Source organism: Mastacembelus armatus, chromosome 8 (assembly GCF_900324485.2).
Source record: "Mastacembelus armatus chromosome 8, fMasArm1.2, whole genome shotgun sequence".
Taxonomy (NCBI): domain Eukaryota; kingdom Metazoa; phylum Chordata; class Actinopteri; order Synbranchiformes; family Mastacembelidae; genus Mastacembelus; species Mastacembelus armatus.
Genome location: NC_046640.1, coordinates 11170748 through 11193003, shown reverse-complemented (window position 1 = coordinate 11193003; position 22256 = coordinate 11170748). Strand labels below are relative to the sequence as shown.

At 40.8% G+C, this 22256-nt stretch overlaps 2 protein-coding genes across 4 annotated transcripts in view; both read left to right on the top strand.

The window, feature by feature from the left end:
* Window positions 1–13051, top strand: part of stat5a (signal transducer and activator of transcription 5a) — a 46495-nt gene extending 33444 nt beyond the window's left edge. For both annotated transcript variants that reach the window (XM_026324315.1, XM_026324316.1), the window contains 15 exons: window positions 962–1136; window positions 1823–1953; window positions 2103–2254; window positions 2652–2807; window positions 4616–4795; window positions 5528–5615; window positions 6566–6688; window positions 7011–7103; window positions 7525–7731; window positions 8292–8386; window positions 8658–8800; window positions 9032–9187; window positions 9334–9385; window positions 9862–9969; window positions 10114–13051. In XM_026324315.1, the coding sequence (XP_026180100.1) occupies window positions 962–1136; window positions 1823–1953; window positions 2103–2254; window positions 2652–2807; window positions 4616–4795; window positions 5528–5615; window positions 6566–6688; window positions 7011–7103; window positions 7525–7731; window positions 8292–8386; window positions 8658–8800; window positions 9032–9187; window positions 9334–9385; window positions 9862–9969; window positions 10114–10237 (1983 nt within the window). In that variant the 3' untranslated portion in view covers window positions 10238–13051. The remainder of the gene's footprint in view (window positions 1–961; window positions 1137–1822; window positions 1954–2102; window positions 2255–2651; window positions 2808–4615; window positions 4796–5527; window positions 5616–6565; window positions 6689–7010; window positions 7104–7524; window positions 7732–8291; window positions 8387–8657; window positions 8801–9031; window positions 9188–9333; window positions 9386–9861; window positions 9970–10113) is intronic.
* A 1850-nt stretch (window positions 13052–14901) lies between these two features.
* Window positions 14902–22256, top strand: part of LOC113140712 (inactive phospholipase C-like protein 2) — a 55531-nt gene continuing 48176 nt past the window's right edge. Inside the window, exon 1 of one of the 2 annotated variants that reach the window (XM_026324671.1) lies at window positions 14902–15109. Coding sequence is in view for 1 of the 2 variants with exons in the window: in XM_026324670.1 (XP_026180455.1) it covers window positions 17836–18138 (303 nt within the window). In the remaining variant the exon portion in view is untranslated. Of the gene's footprint in view, window positions 15110–16931; window positions 18139–22256 lie in introns of those variants that run through there. The other variant, XM_026324670.1, reaches the window with a different exon arrangement.

Genomic DNA, 22256 nt, shown 5'->3' with positions numbered 1-22256 from the left:
TAAGTAGGATGCATGTTTATGATGTGTAATACATGGGCAATCTGGCACCTGCATACACACTTCTTTTGTCTGCACATCTTTTGCCATCTATCACAGAAATATAAACTTGCACAGACAAACACCTGTGGCTTCTCCATGCATTATTAATTCCAAAGATTATACAACCTCCTGCAAATACAAAGAGAAGCTCAAATATATAATGGTGACATATTCAGACATTGGTTTCGTCCACTTACCCATGCCCCTCCCCCTTTGCATTAGACACATGAATGTGATACTAACGGACACTCACACCTACTTAATAATGCTGTTGAGTTGCATTGCAAAAGCAAACCCTTTGTATTTCTCTGTTGCAACACGATATAGGGGAAGTCAAAAATGGAAGTCAAATATTCCACAGTTCATAAAAGGCATTGAGTTATAAAACCATAAAGCTAGCAGACTGTAAAACATCTGACTCTCAGCAGCTCCCAGGGTAAATTGATTTCCAATCACAACAGCCCTTTTCTATTAGTGAAATAAATATTTAGACAGATTGAATTCCACCTAGTTTAGTCTGAACCTTTTGGCACCATAAAACTTGTGTTCATAGCTTTAACTGACCATGCAGTCTGTCTCAGCATGATAAGCGAATGCATTTCCTCCTTCTCTATTTGCACTGTTCCCATTTTGCTAGTGTTCACTGGTGATTTTACAGACAAATAACCCAAATGTCACATGCAGGTGTCAGTGCATCATAACCAGCTTGGTTTTGCATTTCTGCTCCATATCTCCTTTATATCCCCACTAGCTCAGCACTCAAGTCACCAGTGGCCAGCCATTTCCACTATTGTAAACAATGCAGTGACAGAGAATATATGTTGCCCATGCATCATCCACTCAAAAACCAGCAATTCCCAAACCTGTCATTTCTTCCATCTCTCTATGCGTCTGTCTCTCATTCACACTTGGTAACTGGCAGTCAAGCTCTCCGGTGGGCGGCATGATGGACAGCATGTCTCAGAAATACCAACAGATCAACCAAGCATTTGAGGAGCTTCGTCTCATGACCCAGGACACTGAAAATGATTTGCGCAAGCTTCAGCACAACCAGGAGTACTTCATCATCCAGTACCAGGAGAGCCTCCGCATTCAGGGTAAAACCAGATAACTTATATCTTGTTATTGCTGCTGTAAAGGGATTCAAGGAGAAATGTTTTTGTTTTCAATCAAATGTAAAGCAGATAAACAGATGCAGTGCTCTTTTCATTCTATTAACTCATCAAAGTCAGAAAATCTTTAAATGTGTGATAATAGCAGAAATATAATATAGCATTCAAATGCAAACAAAGTGTTTGAAATTAAAATATGTTGTCATTAGTGTGCAATCACTGGAAATACAAACCACGGCATTAGAATGAGCCTCTTAAATCTACACAGGGAGCGGGTCTCCTTTTATGGAGCCAGCCATATTTTGCCACCATGTTTCTACAGTAGCCCAGAATGGACAAACCCAACGCTGGCTTTAGACAGGGAGTTGTGTTTTGTTTTTGTGGTCACCGTACCCTCCCCCGCACCTGGAAACATGGATGGGGTGAGGTGTGGCTTGGGCTTCAAATGTGCAGATTTGCTGCTGTTGTTAAACCAAGAATATAGAAAGAACAAGGTATGCACATTTGTCACGTTCTCCTGAGTAAATCATTGTTACTCTTGGGAGATAATGTATAATACACTGTATGTGCACAACTTAGAAATTTTTTTAATCTTTTTTCTGTTTTCCTCCCTCAATTTTGAACTTGTTCCCACCCCTACCCATCTGGATGTTAACCTGGCCCCCCCACAGCTCAGCTCACCAGCCTTGCAACACTGCCCCCTGCTGACCGCCAGCTCCGGGAGCCTGCCCTTCTCAGCAAGAGAAACACTGTGGAGGCATGGCTGACCAGAGAGGCCAACACACTACAGAAATACAGATTGGTAAGAACCTTTTCTCCTCTGGTACATGTGAAACAGTATGCCTTTTCTCTCTTTTATTTAATATGTGTTTGTGCATGATTGCACTTGTGTGTTTGCCTCTCCACAAATGGTTCTGAGACTGTGGATGTGTTGTTTCTGTCGTTGTGCAGGACCTGGCAGAAAAGCACCAGAAAACACTGCAGCTGTTGAGGAAGCAGCAGACCATCATTCTGGATGATGAGCTTATCCAGTGGAAGAGACGGCAACAGCTGGCAGGCAACGGGGGCCCGCCGGAGGGAGGTCTGGACATCCTGCAGTCCTGGTGAGCACTTGTCCACCTCCCACCAAGATCACAACCACTCGACTCCCTCACAAAGCAAAGAGTCACAGGTTTACAAGCTTTCAATTGACTATTGGTGGGTTTATTTCCATTGTGTATTGGCTTCTAATAAGAGAGACATAAGCAGACAAAGGCTGACATGCCTGGCATTTAGGCTTCTAATTCCATATTTTCAGACTAGCTGTGGTCTCTGGGGGTTTTTTTGGGCATATATGTCCCACCTCTGCTGTCAAGGATTTCATTGTTGTTTTGAAATATCCTGTTTAATTTGAACTTATATTGTTCTGCTAAGCTAAAACCTTCTGCTGTATAAATTTCCATAATCATGATGCCTCTGATCAAGTCTACATGTCTGTGTGTGTGTGTGGGGGCATGTCAGGTGTGAGAAGCTGGCAGAAACTATCTGGCAGAACAGGCAGCAGATTCGGAGAGCAGAGCACCTCAGACAGCAACTTCCCATCCCTGGACCCATTGAAGAACTTCTCAACGAACTCAACAGTACTATCACAGATATCATCTCAGCACTAGTCACCAGGTATTTGTGTGTGTGTGTGTGTGTGTGTGTCTGTGTGTCTGTGTGTGTGTATTTAGGTTTATCTATACTTCTGAAGGCTGAACCTGGACTGCAAAAAGCTAAATTAAAGTGCAGGGCTATAGGTCAGTATACATTTTTGCACTTATTGTTGGCCTTTATCCTAGCAAGTCCTACTTACACAACATTAGTTGCTTTTGTGGCCGACACATGGAGAGATATCATCTATTGCTAAAATTAAATTACACAGGCATTTAAATTACCCATCTAATGATTCAGGCCACATGAGTTCAAGCCACTGAATATGACTGTAGAGAATATGTGGGCGTTTGTGAGCATATTTGTCTGTGCTCCTTTGATTTAGTGTTTAATGTATGAGCAGCAAGGAACATCATGTGATGTAAGGACATTTCAGTTTACATTAAGCCTTACTTAAGTTATGTTTAAATTTTAAAGTAATCCTGTGCACTTTAATACTACAACATTTATACAACACTCAATGAGCTGCTACTTTATGAAAAAGAAGAGAGGAAGATGTTCTAACAAGAAGGAGAGGGTGAAGAAGGAGATAAGAAAGAGTCAGGACTGAATGTACATCTGCCCAGAGGGAAACGATGGTAGTTGAATGCATCTCAAGGTTATCTACAGGGACAAAGTGCGTGTTGTGTACAAGAGATTAAAGGAAAGTAAGGACACATACAACTTGTTTCAGTACATTATTTTTGGCCCCAAAGGCACATCTGTCAGGGTCTTTTAGCCCTCCAACAGAAAGTTATCTGAAGATTTTAACACCATCCTCTTCCACTTTACTAAAAGATTGTCATTGCGGGGACCCATAAAACACTGAGAAACCCTGTGACTGTCACAGCAGTTTCTGATTGGACACAGACATAGCCTGTGAACAGTAATGCACTGCAATCACACAAACACAGGTTATCTTCCCTCAGCAACATCCTCTCTATATTCCTTTAGCGCCCCAGGAGGTTTCAGGCTGGGAATGGGAGAGTGTTGTCTTCTCATCACCACTTAGTTCAGACCAGAGGGATTGAAGGCTCATAACAACAGAATGTCTTTGCCTGTAAGATCCCTCTGAGCCTGCAGGCTTAATCATTAGGTTGCATCTGCTGTTGTCTCACTTCTCTGTCTCTTTTTGTGTTAACCTGGAAATCAGAAGACAGCCTGACAGGAAAGCAGACCAACATTTTCAGAGGAAAGTAATTGTTAACCCCATTAGTTTACTGAACAGTGTGTACTTTTCATGACCTTCCATTTGTGATCATGGTTGCAGTTAAGGTCATTTTCAAAGGTAGACCTTAAAGGAAACCTGTGGAGTTTTTGCTGTCAACAGTTTCACACTAAACAAAACATTTCACACCAAAACACATTGCACAACTAAAGTAAAACCAAACCAAACAAAAATTCTGACACTTTAAAGGCATTTTCCATTTCATAAAACAAGTCTTTTATATGTTTAAAAAATTCATTGTTTTCGCTCGATGTTTGTACCAGTTTTCAGCTTCCTGCAGTCTTAGGTAAGGTTCAGCCATTATTGAAACCCAGTTTTTATTTGTAATTGAATGTTAAATTATTATAATTACCAATTGAATGAATTGAAGTTAGTTATGACAGCTGTGAACAAATGTTGAAAACAAAAATAGAAGACAAACTAATATGCAGCAAAACCTCTGGGCAAGATTTCCACCTACAGTACTATGTTGATTATATGACCTGAACTAACTGAGCATCCAGGCCACCCACTTAACAAGGCTTTGTTCTGACATTTAGTCTAATTCCTCCTTTTCTCCCCACAGCACCTTCATCATTGAGAAACAGCCGCCACAGGTGCTGAAAACCCAAACCAAGTTTGCCGCTACAGTGCGTCTCTTAGTGGGTGGAAAGTTGAATGTGCATATGAACCCGCCACAGGTCAAAGCCACCATCATTAGTGAACAGCAAGCCAAGGCCCTGCTGAAGAATGAGAACACGAGGAAGTAAGTCATGTCTTTAAGGTTTTAAAATACTAATACACTAAAACAATTAAAAAGGACGTTTTTGATTTTGTGGAGATTCAGATGTCTCCTATTTTGTGACATTTGTGACAATATTTTAAATAAATACAAAATACTATACTTGAAGCAGATGTTTTAGGTGACAGACAGAAGTGTGTTGTCATCAGAGCAACAGTATATGATGTCTTTGTATATACATTCGTGAGCCTTCACGGCAACATCAAGATAAGGAGCTTTCTACAGAGATCACAGGGTCACAAGATCAACTCTAGTGTATTTCCAGATCTCACCACAAAGATATGGCTGGAACTTCAACAATGCCTCAGAGGAATCTATGGCGTGGATGCAGAATCCACATTTAGACTGATCCACAAAGTCAGTCCACATTCCTTCTGACTAATAGAAACTTTCCAAAACCGTAGGTCAGCCAAGCAAACAGTGGTTAAATGGGTGAGCAATCCAAAAACTCAGCCATCATCTACTGTTTCTCATCTAAATCACTTGGTATGTCACATCTTTAGCCCACAGCCCTTTACTGCTCTCTCATGTAGACAAGGTAGAAGTCAAACTTTCACTTTTATTGAAAATGAGTTTGTAATTCCTACATCTGGCATGTTTTTTATTAAACTGCTGTTATTCAGACAAGATTCAATTAATTTAAATTTGTTCTGGGAAGAATTTCTCAGCAATCAAGTGATTGTCTTTGTCCTTTAGTGAAAGCAGTGGGGAAATTCTGAACAATAACTGTGTGATGGAGTACCACCAGACCACAGGCACTCTCAGTGCCCACTTCAGAAACATGGTGAGTGGGGTCTTGTGGTTTAGATGAGCGTATGGGTTTGGTTATCGATGCAACAGAAAATGAAATGACTGTCATGCCCTTCATCCAGGAGAACGTACCTGAACAGCTCAATTGAAATTACAGCACCAGTCAAAAAAAAAAGTAATTTTTTTCTATGTGCCTTACATAGCCTGGAAGTGTGTTTTGTCGTCATTGTCCTGTTGAAAAACACAAAAAAATCACACTAACTACAAACCAGATATGCTTTGAATTGCAAATTATCGACAGTGTCACAAAAACACAGACATCGTTACAAGTCCGCCATGCGTCGGAACCGCATGTGCAAACCCTCCATTCATATTCTCTGCATCCACAAAGGCAATGCTGTCAGAACCAAAAGTCTCAAATTTGGACTCATCAGACCAAAACACAATGGTGTTTTAAGTGAAGCAATTGCACTATGTCCATCAGTTCTATGTTACGGCGATGATCAAATGATATTTTTCGTTTAATATATGAAAATATGTCCACAGGGGATGAAATACCTCACTTGTTATTAATGCAGTTCCAATAGTTTGAGGATTGTTAAAATGAATTGAGTAAATTAAAATTAGTGGAATAATATTTATTTAAAATATGCAGAGATCTTGTAGAATTTAGAGCTAGCACTGATGCTGCATGACACCACCCAGTGTTACTGTGCAGTGTGAGTATTACAGTACAATACGTGCTCCACATACCCATAACAACTCATCAATGCTTTAGAGGATCAGCCTGCAGCATCAGTAGAGCTCTGTACACATCACGAATGGTGCTACCAACAATCCCCAGAGCCCTGCTTGGATTATTTATGTATTAGTCCTGTAGTGGGACTCAAAGTGAATCATGCATGCGTGTACTGTATAAATGATATGTGTGCATTGTCAGCCTAACCACATAAGCACAATTCTTACACATCATCTCTTATGTAGTCCTTGAAGAGGATCAAGCGATCGGACAGGCGAGGAGCAGAATCTGTCACAGAAGAAAAGTTCACTATTTTATTTGAGTCCCAGTTTAGCGTTGGAGGGAATGAGCTTGTTTTTCAAGTGAAGGTAAGAGGGGTCAGGGTGGAAGAAAATATTATATTAGCTTTGACACACAACAATAACCACCTGTGCTTACTCCTAGAGTAACAGGAATATGTTGATTCTTGAGCTTATGTTTCCCTCTATCACGTAATGTTAATTACATTGCACCACATCTGCGCAAGCAGCTGTACTTGTTCCAATTATGATGTGTCTTCTTACTAGTGTAGCTGAAATGCTCCCTACCATGAAAACATAGCAATACTATGGTCATTTATGGTTTTTTTTTTTTAAACATTTGTTGTTACAATACTCTGATACTGATAGCTTCCATTCTTTCTCTTAACAGACATTATCACTTCCTGTAGTGGTGATAGTTCATGGTAGCCAAGACAATAATGCCACAGCAACTGTGTTGTGGGACAACGCTTTTGCAGAGCCGGTAAGTAAATGCTTGCATGAGTAACTGTGGTCTAATTTAGAGATGATTTAAATTTCTGTATGTTTTTAAATATTTCTGCAACACCAGAATCGCATACAATTTCTAGTTTTACATATCATATGTCTACCTATCACATCCTTGACTTTGAACGTGCTGGAATAGTGCTAATCTCCAGTAACATTAACAATTCACAAAGCATTAAAACTTATTTAGCAAACGTGTGTACGTCTCAAACTCTGCTCATCCATCAGTGTGGTGCTGAATTATTCAGGTAAAGTAAGAAGAACAGTACAGTTTTAATAATAAAATATGTGTTAATCTTTGTGAAAGCAAAGCAAAAATAATGCTTATAATCCTGCTTCCACCTTGTTAGTTCATATACTGTAAATCCTCTGGTGTCTCCTCTGCTTTGTGGCTTCAGGGACGGGTGCCTTTCCTTGTGCCAGACAAGGTGCTTTGGCCTCAGCTTTGTGATGCCATCAACTTGAAGTACAAAGCTGAGGTGCAGAGTAACCGAGGCCTGTCTGAGGAGAACCTGGTTTTCTTGGCTCAAAAGGCTTTCAGCAATTCCAGCAACAACCCTGATGACTACCGCAACATGACTATGACCTGGTCTCAGTTTAATAGGGTCAGCAACAGTTTGTTTCCCCTTTGTTTTAAATACCCATAGGTCAGCTTTAGTAAGCTATTTCAGCTGCATGCATGTTCTCCACAGAGCAATTTACTGTTAGTTATTCATACACAGAAATATTTCTTGCTCCATTTGCAGTGTCCCTACTGCCCTATTCCATAGTCAGCTGGAGTGAGAATGTGTCATTGGTAGCTAGGTCTTCATCTTAATAGGCCTGTTTGGCCTCATTTTCTGAGTCAAAGCAGCTGGTGATGGCAGAAAATGCACTCACACTCTCACACACACACCATCAGTTTCATTAGATTACAGCAACATCAACTTTCAGCCGCTTCACGGACTTGCACAGTTTCGCCAACCTCTTTTTCCTCTTTCTGAGTTATACAACTTGTGCACATACAGCTGCACACTTGGTTAAATCACACAGTTGGGATGAGGACATGTTGTTCCACTTGTGGACTGGATGGACATGAGGGAATCTGAAAATCCTGTGGGTTTGAATCCTGCAAGCTTTTATAAAAAAAAAAAAAAAAATTTTCCCAAAATGTTTTCCTTTACAGGAAAGTTTACCAGGGAGGAACTTCACATTTTGGCAATGGTTTGATGGTGTGATGGAACTCACAAAAAAGCATCTCAAACCACACTGGAATGATGGGTAAGACTGTCACTTTCAATCTTTGGCTGAAAAATGTGGGTGAATAAAATAATAAATGCACCATTTGACAGCTGGACTTCATGTTCTGTGAAAATATGAGTTTCTCTGTTTTGTCAGTCTTGTCTACACGGGCACTGGTTCATGATTTTCCATGGCAAGCTCAGGAACTAGACTGGCTTTTGCCAGTAAAGTAGGATTGAAATGAAGGAGAGCCATGTTGGTCCATTTTAATGCCTTTCTTTTTCTATTCATCTCTCCTCTCTCTTTCTAGAGCCATCTTGGGCTTTGTAAACAAGCAGCAGGCTCAGGACATGCTAATGTCCAAACCCAACGGTACCTTCCTCCTTCGTTTTAGCGACTCTGAGATTGGAGGAATCACAATTGCCTGGGTGGCAGAAAATCCTAACAAAGCAGGTATGATGTACAAATGCTTGTTACAACACAAGACGTGAGAAAGCACCAGTCATTTACAGTATTTTCTGGACTATAAGTTGCACCTGAATATTAGTCAATTTTAGCAAAAACAGCTTTGTTAAACAAAAAAACATCAGCGTGCAAATAAACATTTTAGATTATTCAAGTGAAAACGACTGTAGTAATAGTGGAATTCGCTATTGTTGCTAATAGTGTGTTGTATTTCTTCAGGTGAGAGAATGGTGTGGAACCTCATGCCCTACACAACCAAAGACTTCTCTATTCGTTCTCTGGCTGACCGCATCAGCGATCTCAATCACCTCCTGTTTCTATACCCCGACAGACCCAAGGATGAGGTTTTCTCCAAATATTACACCCCACCACTCTGTAAGCAACCCTCTGTTTGCACTGGCTGCTGTTACTTTCAGAATTTAATGGCACAACTGCAAAAGTGAACTGGTGCCGTGATTGGTCAGTGATGACTGCACAGAGCTATCAGTCATTCTTTCCGTCTGTGCTTGTTTGTTTTAAAGCCAAAGCAGTGGACGGCTACGTGAAACCACAGATCAAACAAGTTGTGCCCGAGTGAGTATCAAGCTTCCCGTTTTTCTTTCCCCATGCGCTTCCATTCCCTCTGTCACTGTACCTTTTTTTTTTTTTTCTTCTCTGCCATCCACCCACCAGTTTTTCCACTGTGACAACATTTAGAGTTAATGACTAAATATGGGACCCTGAATAAATATCAGCTATTAGTTGGCTGTTACAGTTGGAGGAGGTGAATTAAGGATGTCCAGAGTTCCTGAGCGAGCTTGTCTTCCACTCATCATTAGAGTTAGGCTTGTTAGTTAGCAAGACCTGCTCCCTGCCTGTTTCCGTGGTGGTTCGTTCACCCGCCGTACAGAGAATAGCCATAATGATGCAGCAAGTCCTAGAAAACAACATGCTGAGAGTAGTTGCTTAGGCAACTGCTGAACATAGACTCATAGGCTTTTATCTTGGATTTGTGTGTGTGTGTGTGTGTGTGTGTGTGTGCGTGCGTGCGTGCATGTATGTATATAAAGGTTTGCAACAGCCAATCCAGACCCAACAACTGGGAACCCAACATATATGGATCACGCATCGCCAGCACCTGTCAATCACCCTCACACCTATGGCATATATCCACCTATGTAAGTCAAAGAGTCCTTTTGAATATATGACATGCTTTCTGTGAGAACATGTGTGAATTTCTGTGTAAAGAGTGTCTTCTTGTAGTTGCTGCCTTTTTGTTGATGGCTTATCTGAATGTAGCTCTTCTCTCTGTTCTGTGGCAGGAGTGACTCTATGTTGGACACGGACGGAGACTTCGACCTGGATGACACCATGGATGTGGCGAGGCATGTGGAGGAGCTGCTCCGGCGGCCTGTAGAGAACCAGTGGGGCGGCCAACAGTCCTGACCCTTGACCTTTTAACCAGTGACAACATAAAAACGAACCCTGCCTCCCAACTTGCCCCACTCACATTGACATTTCTTATGGTTTAATTCCATTCATTTTTCTTTTGTTAGATAGCTAAAATGTGAAATGTTAATCATGGCTGTGATTTTTTTTTTTTTTTCTTTTCAGCATGAGAGCATGCATGTCAATAACATGTCTTAGTTTTATTTGTGTCCATAAGTGTTTGTAAAACAGACTAGGTATAAAGCGAAACCTACAATGTTACAGTATTGTGAAAAAGAAAAGAAGTAATGTTCATTCACAATGTGCATGCATTTCCATTTTCAGTTTCAGTGATATGCTACTGTATGAAGTCATTTTAACAGTTGAATGTTTTTATTTTGTTATATTTTCTTCTTTGTAAATGGGTTATCAGTATTTTGATAATGACATTGAACTTGCCCTTTGACAAAAAAGAAACTTTAATGAAGAGTTCTGCTTTTGCTCTAAGCAACATAATCTGAGTCATGGCTCTACAAAGTTACAGTCAGTTTTTCAAATCCATATACACTAACTTAAAGGCAGAGTTGCTTTACTCTCCGCGACTGACCGAACACACATCAGCACACGGTACACATGCATAAATGTACGATGTATTTGTTCTGATTTGTTCACCAGCTGAAACCCAGAAGGGGAGTTTATGCACCCCCCTCGCTTTCACAGGGCTATTTTTCTTCTGTTTGTATACAGAAATGCAAATCTAAGCATTTACCCAGCGCTGCCTGCTTGTCCTCTCAGGTCCCTCTGCTCCACTCATCAACGCTACCTCGCATATTCTACTGACACGTTGTTACTTTTGGCTCTGTTGTTGTTTTTCTACCACATTCACACCAGTAGGTACGGCCATACGGTTTTCTGTTGGCAATTTGTGTTATGTGTTAAGAAGATCCCTTGCTGCCTGAGGGCTAACTATGTTGGCTGTTTTATGCTTGAAACCACGCACCTAAAGAATCATCGAGTAATGAGGTATCACGTCTGATTGGTATGCCTGTATATTTGTGGCTGTGCTGCTCCCTTCTGGCTTTTCTGCCTATTCCTCTACCAGTTCTTGCAGCTGTGTCATGACAGTGTGACAAAAACAAAGTGTGCATGTTTCTGTGTGCCAGCCACTGAAGTTGCAAGGCATAGCTAGATGGATACATGCAGGCTTACACCAGAAGGGACTCAAAGATATCGAGCCACATCAGTCTGGTTTTGTATGGCTTTTGTAATTGCTCATGGTTTTCATTGTGAGTACCTTTTTGCTGCACATAAACTACACAGGTAGTTGAAGATATTACCCCACTGCCTCCACTTGATACATACACATAACGCTGAATAGAAAATATGTCACTGACCACAGCCTTGCACCTCAGGAATGAATCGCTTTGCTTAGCTGATGTATAAGCCAAAAATGATCTATGTATACAGAATATATAAATTTATTTTCTCTATCATAATTCTATTTTATTATTGTTTCTCTGGCACTCCCCAAATGAATGTAGCCCTTTGCATGACCCTGTTGAGGATCTACATATACTTGCCTCCTCAGTCTGAGCAGAAGTTTCAAGTCTTGTGTCACCAGACGTACCAGTTAGAAATGGACACAGATCAACTGGGAATCAGAGAAAAAATTCTGATGTACTTACATGGTTGCCCAGCAGATATTACAGTATTTAAAAATATTCCTTCATATTTCTTTTCACTTTTTTCCCCTTTTGTATCTTTTGCTTTCTTTCCTGTTTTTTTTTTTTTTAAATCTCAACCTACACGGGCAGTCTTGTGATATATCTCTCATTACCATTATTCTCGTCGTTTTTGAGCTTTGTTCCACTGTAGACTGTGTATTTTTTGATGACGTAGATGGCGCTGTGTGCTGTTCAATGTGTATGTATCATGTTTGTGGTTTGGATTTATCACTTGGTGTTTTTCCAAGAGAGACAGCTGTTGCGTTGAAAAGAAGACAATAAAGTTTTATAAATAATTTGAACTCAGCTTGTAGACGTACAGAAGATTTTGATGTGGCTACAGAATCAATTTTGGTTTTTTTACGTTTGCAGTCGCCACCATCGATTTAGCTTGCCTGGATTTAACAGGGATGTGTCATGTATCAACATGAATCGTGTACTATGTATGATGGGAGTGATTTAATTATTACTCATGAGAGATACACTGCATTGTGCTATATTGTTAATTCATTGCAACAATAGGGAAGAATTTTATGTTTAAGCTTATTACAACCTGTTCCACTTACTCCTACCCTGTGAGGTTTTATGGTAAAACATAACCTCATATGAAAGGAAATGCCTTTTACAGGTTTTTCACATTAGACAGTCCCACTTTTTGCATCACTTAAAACATCCCTACTGAAACACGACAGTAAAAAATTAAGTTCCTATATAATGCATAAAGAAATAGATTTATTTTAAAGGAACACACCATAAGAATTTTCATCACTGTACTATTTCTTAAAAATCTATATGAGATGTCACAGTCATTTGTCTAGTAGGGATGTTGTCAATAGCATAGTGTGTTCAGTAAATCCTTCGCTAATATCCTATTCTATCAACTACATTCATACACAATACCTATATGTAATTTTACATATAGGAGCATGGAGGATATAGGTGGATTTTCAAAGATAGTACTAAAAGTCTGTGTAAAAATAAACATTACCATGGTATATGTGGTATAACTGAATGGAGGCAATGTTAAACTAGACATCTAATAAATGGTACATGAGTTGAACAACATTCAAAATGTAATATTCATTTGAATATGTCAACTCTACCTTTGTCTATGTGCATATCTGTGTTTTATACTGTTTTAAACTTCATGACCCTTGGTAGCAAAACTCTTGTCTTGAGCACAGATTGTCTGAATAAGCTCACATCTGCCATCTGATGGAGAAAAGAAACATAACATGTTTTGTATGTGTGCCGTAGCCAAAATGCCAATTACCAGCCTGTGAAAGGTGATAAGAAAACCTAATTTGCATGGAATTCAATAAAATAAAACCAGGTGTTGCTTAAATGATTATGTTATGAGGTTGTAGTTATAAATTCATTGGCTGCTTTATTAAGAGAAAAACTAATTATCATGGTTGATTAGAATATTGTGCATGCCAGCCATATTTTAATTATTTATACTTTATCTACAGGCTATCATGTCAAAGGATGGATGCCGTACCTGCAAGCATTACAGGGCCTTTAAAACAGAGGTATGGCATGAGCACTGTGGTTTCTGATAATGGGTTCAAACTTTTAAAATTAACAAAATTATTCCACTTAAAACCACCAGACTGTGATGGACTGGTGACCTGTCCAGGGTGTACCCCTGCCTTTCACCCAAAGAGATCTGGGATAGGCTTCAGCAGATCCCTGTGACCCTGGTTAGGAATAAGTGGGTATAGATGATGGATGGATGGATGGATGGATGGATAGATAAATTCACCAGATGGAAAAATGATCTTTCTAGCAGAAAGGTGTTTCTCTTTAGTTCATCTAAGCTCCTGTATTTCACCACCAGGTGTCAGTAAAGTCTAATAAACCATGGAGGCCCATGTACTAACTGGACAGGCTTGGGGAGAAATAACAGTGATGATTGACACATGATGTAAAACTTGACAGAGAAAAACACCACTAACTGATGATAAAAAACATATACATTTGCAGCAAGTTGTCTCTCTCGTGTTAAGACAAAGATGGCAAAGGTGTGTGGTCGCACATATGAACTTATGAGCTGGACAGGCGTGACCATCCACACTGCCCCAAATTCATTAAAAAAATATGCAAAATGTAGATTGTTGTTTATAATATTGACAATATCACATTTTGGATTTCTGTTTCACAAAGAACATGAAAATAGTTTAAACAGTTGCATCAAGTGCAGGAATCTTTTAGCAGAAAGCACTGATACACTGTATGTACTGGAAGATAATGGTCTTCTAGACACTAACCTAATGTATACACTACTATAACATCCATATAGATTAACTTTCACCTGCTACATCTACTCCATCTTATTCCATCCCTGCATGGTTTATTAGTCTAAGGTGTGTCGTTGTCAGTGAATGCCATAAATATTCAAAAGGTTCTTGAGGTTTAATCACATATAGTTTAAGTTATAGATGACAAATCAGCAGTTGTGTCTTTGTTAACCAGAAATCAGACTAGGTCTGTTTTCCAACATTGCACATGTAAACAGAATTTTCTACAGCATCATGCAACATTAATCAGAGTTGTTTCTGCCTGTGTGAGTCAGTGATTCCAGAATTGTGTTTTCATTTTTAGTGTGTGTGGGGGGTGTATTTCTGTTTGGATCATGATGCCTTTAAAGAGCAGCTACAAATGAAAAAATGCACTGAACAAAATGACACCGCATTTAAAAAAAAAGGTTTTAATACACGGTTTCTGTTCCTGTCAAACTGGAGGTCACATGGGCAGGCACAGGAAGTGCAGTGGCAAAGCTCAGGAAGAAACACCTACCGCTCCCCAGCTGTGAGCAGCAGGAACTTCCCCTTTACATATCATTCAAATGTACATTTTGTACGTATGTATCTGTAAAAAAAAAAAAAAAAAATCTTGTTGTTGTGGTTTAGTTTTTATCTCAGCATCTTCATCTGATAGTGAGACGTAAAGGTGTGAGGAAACACAATGACACCTTGTGTTCTACAAAAATCCTGAGTGGTAATAAATCCAGAAGCAGGTTACCTTGACCAGGTAACCTTGTCTTCTTTCCTCTGTATTCAGCTGGGATTAGAAGACTTGATCAATAGCCAGGTGTCATCAATACGATAGTCTGGGTTTTGTTGAGGGGCTTTAATGTGAAGAGGGAGGCATCAAAAACCTGAAGGTAAGGCCTTGGAGCTCTATTGATCTGAACCTGACAGGTACTGCAGCAGGAGGGAGTGATGTATTAGTATACTCAGCCATGGCTGACATCCTGCCACAGGAAACTTTAGCAAACCTCAATGGAAAACAACAAGGGTGTTATTTTAGTGTGGCATTGCCTCTTTACTGTTCAAGACTGCTGATACAGCCTTTTCTGGGCTATACTCGCTCTCACTCAGTCGGTTATTTCAGCTCTTTTTTCTTTTTACTCTCAGTTGAACAAAAGTTATGTTCTTCTATCCATCACTCCTGATCTGGTCATTCATCAAGTCCCGACATCCTCCCTGAGTAAAGAAATGCTTTACAGAGCAGTGTAACATACAGCACACATCCTCAGTTTAAACTGACGTTGAGCTGACGTTTGAATGTGGAGACAGGCCATCACAGGCCTTTTCACATTAAAGTGCGACAGCTGGGCCAGGTGGGAGGCTTTTAAAAGCAGAACTTTTGCTAAATTATTTCTGAGAATGCATAATACATGACCCTGAGAGATCATGAGGGAAAGGAGGGGGCAGTGAGAGTGAGTGAGGACTAGAAGGGGCCATGAAATCCTTCCAGGCTCGTCCTAGACGTTTACTGGCTTACTGTCCAACGGCCAACATGCCATTGTTTCATCCACTTTTCACACTTTTCCTCTGTGGCGTCATTCATCCTCAGATTTGATTCACCTCTCACAGGATTTTACATGTCCTTGAGAAGTAGTTGGCTCAAACAGTACTCAGGTGTCATTTTCATTTATTAAAGTGAATGTGATTACGGAGGCTGTGTTTTGGCTGCAGATTAAGCCACTTATCACCACTGGGTTCTGTGTAAATATCCACAGAGAAACACTAGCGCACTTGAATGTGACCCTTAAGTTCTACAGAGTGTCCCACCCTCTATAAAACTCATCCAATGATTACAGTATACAGTCATCTGCTGCATGTCAATGGATGCTACCAAAAAAGAAATCCCCTATTGTTTGGAGCGTTTGCATAAATCTGACCAAGATGTAAAGATGTTGCTTTGGCTCTGATTATGATTATGAACAGACGCTCTCACTCCTTTTCTCTGCTGCACATGATTCCTTTCATCCAGATTGGCTGTGATTTGATTTGGTTCCTCAGCGGGTTGCATTATCCAATTTTACTGGCCATGTCTCATGTGATGATGTGAATTGGCCTGACATCGAATGTTACACCCTCCATTGTTGTAGTTTATTTGGCCTCAGAGGCAGATGCTCAGCCTTATGGTATGTAAGACAGGGGTGCTGTAAAGGTTAGATTACTGCAAAGATGTTCCACATTTCTTCTTCCTGTTATTACTCACAATTACAATGTGTTTGTCTCGGTCAGACCACAAGGATGAAGCTAATGAGTGTATACTGTGAGCAGGATTGCCATCATTAAAAGCTACAACAATAGTTAAACGTTAAAAAATATTTAATAAGTCTTTTCTGTGTTATGTCCTGCATAGCAACAAATCACCTTGTGGGAATAAGGCCAGACTCTGTTGCTGATGTAGAGCAGTAGCAACGGGTGAATATTGTACAGCATGATACAGTTTCACACCTGCACTTAAAATCCAACCTGCTACATCTACAGGCAAGAAAAGTAACAGCTATCTATCTATCTATCTATCTATCTATCTATCTATCTATCTATCTATCTATCTATCTCTTTTCACTTGCATAACAGTCAAACCAACTGGGCAATAGATGCGTAAAAAGATAAACAAATTAAAAATGTTTAAAGAAATCTCAAAAGCTGCAGCTGTAACACCCATTACCTGTAGGTGGCGCACTAAAATACAACCGCATTCACTTGACCTGCCTGTAGTGGTTGCAAGAGTAAATGTAAATGTCATTTTTGCTAATAGTATAAAAGTTTAAACGGACCTTTATCAATATTTTATACAGGCTATAAATCCACAGTCCAGTAATCCAAGCTCACTTTAACTTTACTTTGGAAAATTTATTACACTATAGATTTGAATTTGACATTTTATTTCTGAAATCTGACGCGCACTCATGAATTGTTTTGTTTTACATACTTTGTAATATAAAATGTTATAGATTTTCACGGTTTTTCAAATAAACACCCGTGAGCTCCCTCTTATGGAGAGCCGCTCTGTTAAACCTAAAGTGTGCAATGTGAAATGTTTGTTTTAGACTTTTAGAAAATGTGAACAGAGGGAGATGCTGCGGGTGCGCGTCTGTGGGCTTATTGCGATTGCGCTCTCGCAGTCTTGAATTTGTCCCGCGGATGCATGTGAGAGGGGAAGCTCTCCTCCTGTTTGCAAGCACCGCAGAAGTGTGTTCAGCACGCTAGGCTATGCGCACAGAGCAGACTCTAGAGGAGCGGACGTGGTGAGCTAAACAGATTTTGAGGACAGGGAGACGAAAGTACAAGCTGTAGACAGAGACGGCGGCAGCAAACCCTCATCATAAGTCAGTGTTTCCAGCGCTGTTGCGCACACGTCTCCAGAGATAATCGGAGAAGGTCGGTGAGGTGCAGGCTCAGTCTTTGGTCAGGACGAGTCAGGCTGCCCGGCTTCACACGCTACCGTGCGCTCCGATGATGGACCGGCGGTGGTGATCGGGGGGAAAACGACGTGCCGTCCTGGACGTCAACAAGTCCACCGTGCTTTGAGAAAATGGGCTGCTTTTCCACTGTGGAGGGGAGGGCTTTGCTGTAACACCGGCGGATCATGGCAGGGGTACACGCTTCAGATGCTGGATCGGGACATTTTTTGGATCCTACCATCGGCGCCCCGCCAGCCCAGGGCACCAGCACCTTAGCGGGAGTCACCGGCGATGCGGCCGCGTTGCCCTCAACCGGCACCCGGGCATATTTGGATGTATCGGCCGCTCCCCAGGGCTACGGGGCCGAAGGAGTTTACACCAATGGACGGTACAGGGAGCACGGCAGTCCAAGGATCGGGAGTGGCAGCCGTGATAATTCCGCGGAGAGAAGTCAGGGACCTGGAAACGCACCTTGCGGCATCATGAAGGTTGGTTGATTGAATCACTTAATTCTCAAGGTGACACATGGGGGGGGGGGTTTGCTGAGTGGCTGTGAAACTGGATTACAAAACCAGTGTTACCAACACAGTGGCCCAGAGTTTCACTGGTCTAGGGTCCTCATAGTTTAGCCTCCACCAAAAAAAATGACAGTTCAGCAGCTTTTATTGTAGCAACTCTCCCAAGGCAATGTCCTCACTTATTACTTATAACATATAACACAATAATCAAAAAAAGGAGTTTCCACAGAACATTTGCTGTATGTTGGTTTATTGAAGTTGTTCCTGTATGTTGTGATTAGATGTACTGCAAAAATAATAATTTAGGAGAAACCTACTAACAGCCTGTTCAAGGCTCTTCCTTTAATGTGTGTTAACAGCAGCCTGACAGTTATTCTCAGTCAGTTGCTGCTGCTGCTCCTGCCCTGTTGTGCCTACAGCAGAGCACAGTATAACACAGTCCAGGGCAGTAAAAGAACACAACACTGTATTTGTGTTGTGTAGGGTGACATTACATGTAAAGTAAAAGCACAGATTTTGGTGTTTTTGAAGCTTCAGCCTAATATAATCTTGGCCCGTGGGCCAGGGGGAGACCTTCTTCCTCTATATTTCTCTCTCATTAATAGATAGTGTGATTTTAATATTTCTAATGGAGGCCAGCTCTAATTAAGGCTCAGATTATTGAAGGTTAATTAACTGGTCTTCCACACGTTGACACAGGCAAGTTGGCAAGTTTCCTCATATGGTTTCTGTAAAGTTAGCACATGTTGTGCTTCTTGCACACAATAATGCCTTGTTTTTTACTACGCAGTGTGCAAGCTGTTAGCATGAAAGGCTGCATTAATGGGGTCCTTGGTGGAGATAGAAGTATTGCGTAGGTTGGAATTGCATTCTGTCATATCAGACCTAGTTTGCTTAGCAACTGACACAAAACACTGGCTAATTCATTGTTAGCCCCGATATTGGATTCCCTTTGGCTGTGGACAAACAACCCCCCCCACACACACACACACACACGTAACTTATATATACAGACCTTCAGATCCACAGATCCACACTCTGCTGCTGGTTCACAGTTGTTGGCTCAGTGAAGTCCCAACAAAGGTACAGTTATTTACTGTTTTCATCGTGCGGTTTTTGCTTGGTATTTACTATGAAAACATTTGCTCCTTGTAAAAAATAAATAAATAAATCTTGAAATGTGATATGCTTACAAAGCCCCAGTACACAAAACATGACCGGAAACCTGGAGGGCATAGTTGTGTCTCTGTGATTGATGACAAATCTAAGGTTTCATTTATTGTCTCCAACATCCTTTCCTTCTCTGAAGTACTTTAAAGTAAATCCCACTTCTACCTTGTTAGCAAATGTTACTGCAGTTTTGTCACATGACAGGCGTGTAGAACAGGCTTATGAGTTTAACATAAAGGTGGTCACAGCACAGAGGTGAGTCGTTCTTGTCGTTCTTGTCACACAGACTGAAGTATGGCTTGTAACTCTGATACCTTCTCACCTTCAGTGGGTGGCCCACGTAGGGTCTCGTTTGAGCGAAAGATGTGTCGCGATTGATAGTCAAGTCATGGTGCACACTGTTCGAGCAGAGCATGTGGGAAACTGGGGCAGCCATTCTGTAGCGCACCAACCTTCAGTTGAGCAGAACTTGGGTCCGTGTGTGTTTTAGTGCAGCTTTTAAAGGTGAATGGGTTGGAGATCTTTGGCAATAGGGAAGAAAATGAGCACTGCATTACTTCATTAACATGGTCCTCAACAAGCAAATCTTACAAAAGAGGAGTTGGCGTGTTTGTCCCTTATGCAGGAATCCAACTCTGCCCTCATGTCATTTCCTTAGTAGGGTGAGTGTCATGGTGGAGAGGCTGCAAAAGTGGCTAGAGGGGATTTGTGATGCAGCCTTATTATGTAATGCTGGACTGTGGACATCTGCAAGGCTGGCCTGGCTGCTGGGTGGAGGGAACTGACAACCAGCACAACTAGAGAAAGAGCAATCAGGCTTTCACCAAGTGTTTGTCTTCTTTCATTCCTACCTTTCTCCTTCCCGCATGCACTCTGTAGAGACCCAGGATGTAAAAGGTCAAAGGTCATTTATCTTCAGCAACTGCTAAGGAAAAAGCCCACAGTTCACGGTTGAGTTAAAACTAGAAAAAGAAGGTAAGATATTAATGATGTAACACTGATAATGTCCATTGGGAATCAAGATCAATAAAGATCACACGGTTATCAGGTCCTCTCTTCCACTCACATCCCCACTCTGCCATGATATCAATTTCCCCTTCCATTTATGACCCTGTATAATAGATGTGAGCCAAACTGACCCAGTGTGCTCCCTCATCAGCTGTGCACTGGAGCGGCTAACAAGGGAGTTACATATACAGTGTGATGGGCTTAGAGAGGAGTCAATCATGTAAGCTGAGAGCAAAAAAGTAATAAAAAAAAAAAAAAGAGAACATGCTAGTGGATGGACCCAATGGTGAGGTGGTACTTTGGATTTCAAGGGGTTTTTAAAGGTGAACGATTCAGGTTCTGCTGCAGAATTTGTTTTGCACATGTACAGTGTGTGTTTAGGTGAACTTAATCTGGTGTACAGCCTGTAGTTTAAATGGAAACTGAAACTCTTCTGTCTAACAAAGGTCAGAACAGGAAATGTCAGATGTCATGCCGGTGCACGTGCATATCTAAACCTCCCTCAGGTAAGGTTCCTATAACAGCTCTAGTGCCCCACTGTTAAAGCTGACCATGCACACACCAGTGCCTTTTGTAACTGCCCAAGGTTGATGAGTTGATTTTCATCTTTATGGTGCATTTCAGGTTCTCTTGGGATTCAGTGAGATTGATACTGGGGATGTTCACCATGACATGAATTTCATTTTATCTGGATGTTTCTTTAGGATCATTTCTGGAGAAGTCCTGCCCTATGGCAGGGTACTTTATATTGCTCTGTCCCTCTGGGGGTTTATGGTGGCATTTAATGGTGGAACCTGTTATGATGGGAAAGTGGAAGTTGATGCCATCAAGGTGGATGGCATCAACTACAGATCTGACAACTATTGAATATCATGTTAACAAGGGTATTTTTTATGCCATTTGTTTATGTTTAAATTCTTTGGTTTCAGCTTTTCAAATTTGAGTATTTTGATAATAATTGACAGGTTCATTGATTAAAAAATAACTGCAGTCACAACAGCTGCCTTAAACATACAGAGCAATAATGTTTTCAGTAGCATATGGTCTAGTGGGTGCAAACAGTGGATGCGTCAGAAGAACAGAAGTCACTTTATTATTAAGCTGAGCAAATAATAAATCACAGACACACATATTCTCTAACAACACAATCATAAAGTCGTATATAAATAATCATTGTTAATTGCAGCACTAATTTACTGATGTACTGATTTAAGCTTTGAATGCAGCTCCAGCTCTTTTACCTCTTTTATCACCTCCTCAGCACCACCTTGGTTTGTTTAGGACACTCATAAACTGGGTTATTTGAACCAAATAGTAATGTTATTTCCTCACTATCATCAAAAAAGTGTTTAAAGTCACTTTAAGTGGAATTTATTGATAGAAACAACCAATTTAGTGTTTTTCTTTGTAAAATTTCAAAAAGTTTACTTTAAAATCTGTCTGACACCCGGATAGAAACATAGCTGTAGGGAGTCCGTCAGGCAGGATCACAGGGTTTTGAGTTTCTGCTCCATGATGGATCCGATTGTCAGGCTGCCTCTGCTACTGGCGATTGTTGCTCTAATGTGAGCTTTGGCTGATCCCCTTTGAGGACTGAGGACACCACAGTAAAGCCGGAACAAATAACACTGATTACATATAGTGGGATGATCTGAGATGATGATGATTTTAATGACAATTGGACTAAGTGCCTATCCACGCTTCACTGCTCGTTTCACAGGCTTTATGTAGAATAAGAGCTCCCTGCAGAAATTTAATTTCTAGTAATGGAACGCGAGTGGAGATCCCAGACATTAGGTTAAAATGCAAGTCTGTTTAAAGGATTTTAAAGAGCACAAGTAATTCCCATGTGTCTCGCAGCACCATCTCGCTTCGATATTTTTGGAAAACAGGCATCTGCACTGCGTTGA